Consider the following 10689-nt stretch of genomic DNA (forward strand, 5'->3'; position numbering starts at 1 on the left):
TATATCACACCGGGGTGGGTGTGATTTACACAAATGGCCGGTATTGTGTAAATCTCACCGTGGTGTGATATACACGGTCCCTTCTCAATATCGCGAGTGAGCGCTGAGAAACGGCAATACCTGCTCATGATTGCATATTTCCTGCTGAAAATAGGCCTAATACGTCATCACCACTGATTATTGAACATATTTATCTGTGTTCCTGCCTCAGCTGTGTGCACACTTTTTTCATTTTGAAATCAAAGTGGAGCAAAAAGAAAGAAGCTGAAGGACTTAATTTTGTGCTGGTGAGTTGATTATCAAAGGCAATGTAAAATAAATTGTTTCATTGAACAGTCCATTAGGCATTAATGCTACATTTAAGCTATGTGTGCTCTTGATGACAGAGACTGAAATTAATCAAGCTTTACATTTCTTCCCATTGAAGCTTGCATTATGACCCTATACCTACCTACATTCTAGGTAAAGGTATGTTAGGTATTGTTTTTTCATCATTTCAACAATTGCATTTTGCTGTTATTGATTATCTGCTCTGTTGTAGATGCCTTACTGTGTATGACTTTTCCCTATTTATTGTTAGCTATAAAGTATACCTAGCTAATTTAAACTTTGTCATTTCATGTTTCTAATTTTGATTCAGCAGCTGGGGCATTCCACGATAGATCGTACCACTTTTTTCCAATTTGACACCCTCATCTCTCGGAATTTGACGAGAATTGGTCTCAGGGGTAATCAGGGGCTCTGAATCCACCTGTAACAATTTCAGGCTTATCAGATAAGTATTTTCTGAGTTATGGTGTATCACATTTTTTGGATCTTGCTTTGCAGCGCTAAGTTTGGCGGGCTGTAACTCTAAGACGGATTATTCAAATGCCAAATGTTATATAACATTGAACTTGCAATGAAACAGTGATTAATATGTATTTGTGAAATTTCGAAAAATACGCTATTTTTGATATATGACATATCGAGTTTTCTTTCATTTGTATTTTTTGGACTCTGGGACCAAATTTTTTTGAATTTTTATTTCTTTAAAAAAATATTTGGCTCATTGTTAAGAAGTATGCAAAAAATTAGGAAGGTGTTCTTTCTATAAATGTATTTATTTTACGTCACGATAACGGTTTCGAATAGTGATTTCGGGAGGGGAGCTTACAAATGGCGTGGTAAAGCTGCCTAGTGACATCACGGGTTACTGAAATTTCAATTCAAGTCTGAGTCATCTGAAAAAAGTGAAAAGAGGGTTCATTCAACCCTCTTTCCTATAAGCGTGAGGGTGAAAAAGGCTGTTTGGTTCTGACATTGTTTTGGACGCCAATGACCATAGCTGTCCGAGATTAAAGTTACAGGACGCATACATGGTGTCCTCTAGAGGTCTCACAACTTGTATATCTGGGAATTTTTCAAGGTTACATGAGGTCAGGTCGGTCACGTGACATCACTGTTATAAATCAATGGGGAAATATAAAAACTGTTATTTTGGCGCCGAGAATGATCTAAAACTATCCCACGTACATGGCATCGTGATTTCATGCACTCCTTGCAAAGTCCAATGCTTTACTTTTGCATTGTTAACCTTGCGTGACGTCATTTATGACGTCACTAGGGTCGTACGAGTTTTTCGTCAATAACTCCTGATCAAATGGAGCTAGAGAGTCGGGAAAGCCACCAATGGACTTGGGAAGACCTTCCGAATCGAATGATATGCCATATGATACCCTTTGCCTAGCTTCGTGACCTGAGGGTCTCTGACCTGACCTTGACCCGAGGTCAACTACTTAAGTTGACCTCACCCTAGCCAAAAGTATACCATTCGATGCACCTGAGCTAGGCGAACACAATGATGCCAAAATCGCGGCTCTGCGGCCATTTTTTTGCGAAGTTATTTACTAAAAACCGAACCCGTAACTTCAGTCACGTGACCTGACCTCAGACGCTACCGGTTAACCTGAGACCTTAAAATCGGGTACCAAGTGCTGCGATTTGTAACGGCACACACGCTCGTTTTTTCCGCGAGGCTCTAGCTCTATTAGAAGCGAAACGGCGTGCTGGGGTCGTATTAACCCCTCCGAAACCCATTTTGTTTGCGGGAAAATGAGGAACTTATAGAAAGAACACCTTTCTATTTTTTTGCATGTCGATTTGCAATGACATGAAGATTATTTTGAAAAAATAAAAATGTGAAAAATTTTGGTCCCAAAAGTCCTTAGAGGCAAATGAGAAAAAATTATGGTTTTTGCTCAACAATAAAATTTTTTCTTTGGAATTTTTAAATAGTAATATTAATTTTTGATTCATCGCAAGCTTAGTGTTGTTTACTTTTTGTTGGTTGCTTAACCCGTTCTTGAGTTATAGGCCATCAAACTTACCGTTACATACCAAAGTTAAAAAAATGTAATGCAATATAACTCAAAAAGTTTTGATCTGAGAAGTCTGATATTTTGCCAGGCGTCTTTGGGGCCTATGGTTACCCCTAGGACCGATTTTCATTAAAATCTGAGAGATGAGGGTGACGGGCCTGGTACGATCTATCGTGGAATGCCCCAGCTATTAAATGCTTGAAAATAGTTGTTCTGCTGCATATTCCCTGGCCAACTTCTTGATATGCCTACCTATCTCATTGCAGGGCTGAAAGTTTGAAAAATGGCAGGTCAGCTGGCTCGTAAAATACACTTATTGCTGCCACGTGCAGACCTGCCTGCTGCAATGCAGTACTTGCAGAAGAATGGTCCAGACTGTTGTGTTCGGGTATAGGGGGTGTAGACTTGGACCGCCTCTGCGGCCCCACCTCTGTGTGCCTGGGAGCGCCCCTGCCGGCGCTCAGCTGTCCGTGCGCGCCAAGCGGCGTGAGTGGCGCACGGGACGAAAACTGACGCTCGCCATACTTGTTTACTTTTTTCGGGTATCTTTTCGGCCTAACGTCTCGCAGTCAATAAATCGCATTTTTCCGTTTCTACATTTCCATTTCGAACCGATCAACAACAACTTAACATGGCGCGGTCGGTAACTGGTTATGTATGCGGATTTTAAAGTGCAGTGAACAGTGGTAGGTGCGTGATGAGTGACATTGATAAACTGACCCAGCTGCTCCTGCAGCAGGCGCAGCTGTCGGCGCAGCGTGAGGAGCGCCTCGGTCAGCTCGTGGAGCGGCTGGTCGCCGATCGACAGCCGCCCGCTGTCGTCGCCGGGGATGAGGTACCCCCCGCGACCCGGCCGCCGGCGGCCGGGTCCGTGCGGCTGCCGGCTGCTGCGACACCGGCGCCGCATCTGTCGTCATCTACGTCGCTGCGTGACTTCGCCGTTTGGAGGGAAAAGCTGGACGGATATATGCTTCTCACTGGCGCGTCAGCACTACCTGTTACTGCACAGCGAGCCGCTCTCCTAAGCCTCCTGGACGAGGACTGGCACCGGGTGCTGCGTTACGGCCTCAGCGTCACGGACGACTCTCCCCTCTCCGAGGTGGTGGACGCGATGGAGAGCCACCTCCGAAAACAACGCAGTGTCCTGGTGGACCGTCGGGCCTTCTACGCCCGTGTGCAAGAGGAGGGCGAAAACTTTGAGGAGTTTTTGTGTGGTGCAAAGGAGCTCGCCGCGTTTTGTGACTTTTGCACGCACTGTTACGATTCACGGTTGCGTGATAAGATCGTGTGCGGCCTGCGAGATGAAGAAACCGTAAAACGGCTGCTGGAGGATCCGGAACTCGACCTGAAGAAGGCCGTAGATATCTGTCGTGCGTCGGAAAACGCCCGCGCTACCTGCTCTGATCTCCGCGCGCCGAACGCATCGCTGAACCGGCTGTCAGCGTACCGCCGGTCAAAGTCGCGCGATGCGCGCCCCGCGGCCCAACCCGGCGGGCGTTCCGCGGGTGCAGCTGGCGTGCGCCGCCCCCTGGCGCGCGATGCGCGCCCCGCGGCCCAACCTGGCGGGCGCTCCGCGGGCGCGGCCGGCGCGCGCTGCTGCCGCTGCGGGCGGGCCGCCCACGCAGACCCGGCGGCGTGCCGCGCCACTAGCGCCACCTGTAACTCGTGCGGCCAGCGCGGCCACTTTGCAGTGGTATGTGTCCAGGTGGCGCGCGAGAGCACCGTTGCCCCCGTCGAGCACGCAGCACCAGAGCCGCACATCGGCCGTCTAATACGAGACGTCTATGTAAACGGCGTCTCTACACGGCCGACACCTCCCGTGTCTGTTCGACTGTCTACCGCAGCTGGTGTGTTCACCATGGCGGCCCGGGCCGACTCCGGTGCCGAGGCGACAGTCATCGGAGAAGACAGCCTGTCTTCTATCTGCGTGGAACCAGCGCAGTTGGAGCCCTGTATCGGCCAGCCCTTCTCAGCAGTGGGGAGACACCCGCTCACCTGTATCGGGTCGTTCCAGGCTGCTCTGGAGCTGGGCGACCGATCGACCACCGCCGCCGTGTTCGTCATCAAGGAGATGACTGGCCTGCTACTCAGCTGGTTCGACTGTGTGGCGCTGGGGATTCTGCCGAGGGATTTTCCGGCACAGATCCGGTCTGTCGAGGACGCACCGCGCCCCACTGATGACACCACTCACTCTGGTGACGTCACACCCTCTGATGACGTCACACCGTCTGCACTGCCGGCCGTTGCCGGCTCTGCTCGATGCGCCAGCGACCGCCCTACCCCGTGTGAGACGCCGCGTGACAGGCTCTGTCCGGCCACCGGGGCCGAGACGGGCGGGCCGGCGCCGCCGGCCGATGGACCCAGCCCGGCCGCCGGCCTCGGCGGTCCGCTGCCGGCCTGGAACAGCGACTCAGACCCACCGGAGGCGGTCCGTGCCGCTCATGCCGCCGCTCTGGTGCAGTGTTTCCCGCGCGTGTTCGGGCAAGATTCGACTCTCCGAGTCATGGACGGCGGCCCGATGAAGATCGAACTCCGGCCCGACGCGAGTCCGACGTCGGTCACCGCCGCGAGACCGATTCCCTTCGCCTGGCGGGCGGAGGTGAAGGCGCAGCTGGACGACCTGCTGAACCGCGGCATCATCGTACCCGTGGACTACCCGACGGAATGGTGTCATCCCATTTCGTGCGTGCCGAAGAACCCGTCCGGGTTTCGACTCTGCGTGGACCTGACGGGACTCAATCGGTACGTGAATCGACCCACGTACCCCTGCCGGTCTCCTCACGATGCCGTGACGAGTCTGCCCGCCGGGCACCGATGGATGTCGACTCTGGACGCCAAGATGGGCTACTTCCAGGTGCCGCTCGCTGAGTCAAGTCAGGACCTCACCTGCTTCATCACGCCGTGGGGCAGGTTCAAGTTCGTCCGCTGTCCGATGGGATGTAGTGCGTCTGGAGACGAGTACAACCGGCGCGGCGATGCAGCGCTCGGCGACATCCCAAACTGTGTCAAAATTGTTGATGACATCCTGGCCGTGGCACAGACGTACCGGCAGCACCTGCAGCAGGTGATCGAAGTCCTCCGGCGCTGTGACGACCGAGGAATCACGCTGAACCCGCAGAAGTTCAAGTTCGCCCAGAATGAGGTCAAATTCTGCGGCTACAAGATCACACCGGCCGGCTACACCACCGACCATGAGAAGGCCCGCGCCATCGCTGATTTTCCGAGACCGGAAAACGTCACCGACCTGCGGTCCTTCATGGGTCTGGTGAATCAGCTGAGCGGCCTCACACCGGAGCTGGCAGGCTCGACTCAGGCCTTCAGAGACCTCCTCAAGTCGCGCCGGGTCTGGCGCTGGACTGAGCAGCACGAGGCAGCGTTTCTGCACACGAAGATTGTGCTGTCGTCACCGCCGGTGATGGCATTCTTCGACCCGCAGCTGCCGACCGTGCTACAGACTGACGCTGCTAAAACCCGAGGGCTGGGTTTTGCACTGCTCCAGAAGCACGGCGAGGACTGGCGTGTGGTCCAGTATGGCTCACGGTTCCTGACAGATACCGAGAGTCGGTATGCCGTCATCGAGGTGGAGCTGGCTGCTGTACTCTGGGCCTGCAAGAAGTGTCATGTCTACCTGGCTGGCATGCCGCACTTCGACCTGGTGGTCGACCACCGGCCGCTGGTGACCATCCTGAACTACAAACAGCTCAACTCGATCGACAACCCGCGTCTGCAAAGGATGAGAGAGAAGTTGTCGGCCTACAGCTTCACCACCAGCTGGCAGAAGGGTTCGAGTCACGTGATCCCAGACGCGCTCTCACGAGCGCCCACCAGTGACCCCGCCGCCGACGACGACGGAGAGGTGGACGCAGCGGACGACCCGCTACACGCCTGCGTCATTGCCGCGCTGCAGGCCTCCGATCGGTCGGAAGATGGCGTCCAGCTGGCCCCGCTGATCGACTCAGCACTCGACAGAGTCCGCGCCGCCGCGGAGCGCGACCCCGAGCACCGGGCTCTCAGCGAGGTGATTCTCGCCGGATTCCCAGAGAACCGGCACGAGGCGCCCCCGGCAGTGCGAGCTTACTGGGGAGTGCGCCATCAGCTCGCCATCGACGACGGGCTGGTGGTATATGGCGCTCGGCTGGTCGTCCCGTCCGCCCTCCGGCGCGGTGTGCTGGAGAAGCTCCATGACTCACACCAGGGCGTCGACCGCACCAAGCGCCGTGCCCGGCTCAGTGTGTACTGGCCGGGCATAGACAAACAGATCGCTGACACCGTCGCCGCCTGCGCTCAGTGCCGTCAGCGCCTGCCCAGTCACGCTCGGGAGCCGATGTGGCGGGAGGACGGCGTACCGACGCGCGTCTTCGAGTCAGTCTCGGCCGACTACTTCTCCGCTGGAGGACACACGTACCTGGTGTACGTGGACCGGCTGTCCGGGTGGCCGTATGTCACTGTGTGTCCCCGCACGGCCTCGGCGGACCACCTGACGCGGCAGCTCCGACTGATGTTCTCGCAGACGGGCGTCCCGACCGTGTTCCGGTCAGACGGCGGACCCCAGTTTGCATCGGGCACGCTCCGCCGGTTCCTCCAGCGCTGGGATGTACGACATGAGATGTCATCACCGCACTACCCGCGCTCTAACGGGCACGCGGAGGCCTGCGTGAAGACAGCAAAGAAGCTGGTGCTGGCTGCGTCTTCATCGGGCAAACTGGACCAGGACCAACTGGACCGAAGTCTGCTCGAACTCCGTAACACGCCCCGAGCAGACGGGCGGTCGCCGGGGTGGGATGTTGTGTTCGGGTATAGGGGGTGTAGACTTGGACCGCCTCTGCGGCCCCACCTCTGTGTGCCTGGGAGCGCCCCTGCCGGCGCTCAGCTGTCCGTGCGCGCCAAGCGGCGTGAGTGGCGCACGGGACGAAAACTGACGCTCGCCATACTTGTTTACTTTTTTCGGGTATCTTTTCGGCCTAACGTCTCGCAGTCAATAAATCGCATTTTTCCGTTTCTACATTTCCATTTCGAACCGATCAACAACAACTTAACACAGACTACTGCAGTTATGTTCAACTTCCTGTTGAAGGTTAGGAATATTCTGCTCCGTTCAGAACTGATGAATGTTTCAAAATATAACAATGATTTATCTTCCTCAACATGTGATTTATTGAATTGTTTTGTTCTGTTCTCCATCATTATTCAAAGTGAAAATGGTTATTTTTCGATCATTATGACAATATCTTGCTGTTTTTTTCAGGATGCTTAAATTGCCGGCATTTTTTGAATTCCCGCAATGAAATAGCTTGCAAAAATGGTCCTTATATGATGTCTGACATCAATGGCATCAGTAATTGCTAATATTTGAGGTGCTGCAGATGTCAGAGATCGTCTCCCTGGGCTGTTGCAGATGGCGCTGCGATCACGGCCGCCGACCGGGCCGAGCTGGCCTCTGCCGAGGTACTGGTCACCACGGCGCCGCTGCTGGGCTCGACGCTCTACTCCCTGCCGCGGCTGCAGTGGGCGCAACTCACCTTCGCCGGCGTGGAGAAACTCATGCAGTTTTATCAGCCGGACAAGGTAGCTGTTTGAGCGGCATTCACGCGGTCGGAACTTTATCGCAATTCGCAATCAACCTTTGAGCGCAAAAATATAAAATACACAGAAGTTCTTAGGTGTACCATGGATAGTGTGATTCCTCTGTATGTCCTCTGCACTGGCCGTCCCACTGACTGGCCCCCTCTGCCCGGCAGCCGGCGCCGCCGTTCGCCGTCACGCGGATGGCCAGCACAGCCTTCAGCCGCGAGCTGGCCGAGTGGGTGCTGGCGGCAGTGCTGGGACACGAGCGCGGCTTCGGGAGGCTGTGGGCGGCCCAGCGGCGGCGCGCCTGGACCCAGAGCACCTACACGTACCGACCCGTCTCGGAGCTGACCATTGGAGTGCTCGGGACGGGGCAGATGGGGAGAGAAGGTGAGGGGACGAGAGGACGGATGGGGAGGGGAGGTGAGAGGGCGAGAGGACGGACGGGGAGAGAAGGTGAGAGGGCGAGAGGACGGATGGGGAGAGAAGGTGAGAGGCCGAGAGGACGGACAGGGAGAGAAGGTGAGAGGGCGAGATCTCGGAACGGATCAGGAGGGAAAGCGGGGACTAGGGCCGGTCAGAAGGTAGGGCGGGTTGACGGATCACGGGACTGTAACAATAAAAGGTGGATGATGAACATATGTGAGGATAATACGGGGATTGGCGTGAAGGAAGGTCATCAATCGCATAATTTTCAATGGGCTAATGTTGTCTGCATTGATGCTGCGTCTGTAAATTGTGATTTTCGCTAACATTGTGTAAGTTCGTCTCTGTTTAGTGTGCCCCTAGTGTGTGGCGACGGACTATAAGCCATGTTCTCTATATAAGATGTTCTCTATAAGCCGGAATGCTGATGGTGCGTTGACCCGACGGCGGTTCTGTTCGCAGTGGGGCTGCTGTTCAAAAAGCTGGGGTGCACCGTGAACGGACTCTCGCGAACGGAGAAACCCGCCGATGACGCATTTGACAACATGTTGTAAGTGTTGAACTGGGGTGGTGGCTGGGGCGGTGGCTGAGCCTTCTTATCGCGATATGCGCTCACACGGTTAACGTGTTTTGTTCATTAGTTTCCAGCTAATCAGTATGTTACCGATCGTGTTTTGCTACATATCACAAATGAATGTATAGATGTTTACTGGGTGAGCGATCCTGAGCATTGGGCACGTTTTTAATCCATCATCTCATTGTTTACCATCAACTTACAGTTTACACCCATTGAGTTAGACACAGAGCCAACACACCAACAGCCGAAGAGCGCTACCCTCTACTGGCAGCTATTGATAGCCGTCTGACCCCTCCCCCCCCCCCCGGCAGCACGTCCGACCGTCTCTCGGAGTTCCTGCGCTCTGCCGACTACCTGTGCAGCGTCTTGCCGAGCACCCCGTCCACCCGGCACCTACTGACCGCCGCCCGGCTGGCCGACCTGCCCCGCCGACCGGTGCTCGTTAACGCCGGCCGCGGAGACCTCATCACTGAGCGGGAGCTGGTGACGGCCCTGCGCGCGGGCTCGCTCTCCGGCGCCGTGCTGGATGTGTTCGAGACAGAGCCGCTGCCCGCGGACAGCGAGCTCTGGGACATGGAACAGGTGGGCGGAGTGGACATGACGTCACTAAATCCGGCGTTACCTTCACGTACCGCGTGTGACAATAGCCGGTGTGAGCCATCGCCCCTATAGATTAGGGCACACATGCCTGCATGTTAGACTATCTATGTTTGGTATTCACCTGTGTAACCTTGATGTGTGTGGTCTTTGCCGAGTGTTACCCTACTTCCTTATGTCTTCACCTGACATGTTGAATTAACCTGTGTGACATTGTTAGCCCTTTACGTGCCTCATCACCGTGTGACATTCACACATATATAATCCCACGTCTGCGCCTCCCCAGGTAACCATTTCGCCGCACGTGGCCAACCTCAGTCGTCCGGAGCTGGTATGTGCCGCCTTCCTGGAGAACCTGGAGCGGTTCACTGGCGGCCGGCCGCTGCTGCATAGGGTCGAGTGGGACCGCGGCTACTGAGCCAGACGGGAGGTGAGGGCGCCAGTCGACCTGACAGGGAGGTGAGGACACCAGCCGGCTGGGTAGGGGTGAGGGCGCCCGCCGGCCGGCCAGGGACGGGTGGGAGCGGGTAGCTGATGTCTGGTGCGGTATATGGCGGCCCCAGGTACTTTGAAAGAGGTTATTTAGGCGAGATTGAAACGTAGTAGCGAATTGATGGTATTGGTCAGGCGACGTGGGAAAGAAGGAAGCTTGTGGTTGAGTGGGGAAGATATCCGCGGATCGGGTGTTACAAGAACATGGCGACAAGCCCGAGCTATTGCCTGCGAACGAAGCACAGTTTATGTCCTTACGTGACTTTATTGGCAGATGCTGGTTCGTTGTTGGGATTTGTACTTGATGGTACGTTTAGTGCTTGACTGCCTGTTGTACTCGTGAGTAAATGTTCTGGCCTGGCATACCACCGCCTGGGCCGGGTCGTTGGTAATGGCATTGGGCAGTGATACGCTTAAGGGATGGCTGGTAACCCTGCATACGCAATAGTGAGCAATGGAGCACCATGTTTCATAAGATAATATAGATGCCCATTGCTCTTTTATATTTGTAGGCATGTGTGCCAACCTGACTGTAAGTTAAAATACGTTTTCTGCATTTGCCGTATTATAACTGTCTAACAAATGTTAAGAAAACAATATTTTGAATGTGCAATAAATTGCGATGACTTTTTAACTCCGAATCTTGGGGAAAGACCTTTTTAACATTCAACC

At 54.4% G+C, this 10689-nt stretch overlaps 1 protein-coding gene across 1 annotated transcript; it reads left to right on the forward strand.

Annotated features, from left to right (window-relative positions):
• Nucleotides 1-8401: 8401 nt before the first annotated feature.
• Nucleotides 8402-9943, forward strand: LOC122363319 (glyoxylate/hydroxypyruvate reductase A-like). Its single transcript, XM_043332446.1, has 4 exons — nucleotides 8402-8414; nucleotides 8814-8901; nucleotides 9240-9510; nucleotides 9812-9943. The coding sequence occupies exons 1-4, from the start codon at nucleotides 8402-8404 to the stop codon at nucleotides 9941-9943; spliced, it is 504 nt and encodes a 167-aa protein (XP_043188381.1).
• The last annotated feature ends 746 nt before the right edge of the window (nucleotides 9944-10689 follow it).

The sequence above is a fragment of the Amphibalanus amphitrite genome, unplaced genomic scaffold (genome assembly GCF_019059575.1).
Source record: "Amphibalanus amphitrite isolate SeventyFive unplaced genomic scaffold, NRLGWU_Aamphi_draft 000615F_arrow, whole genome shotgun sequence".
NCBI classification, from domain to species: Eukaryota; Metazoa; Arthropoda; class Thecostraca; order Balanomorpha; family Balanidae; genus Amphibalanus; species Amphibalanus amphitrite.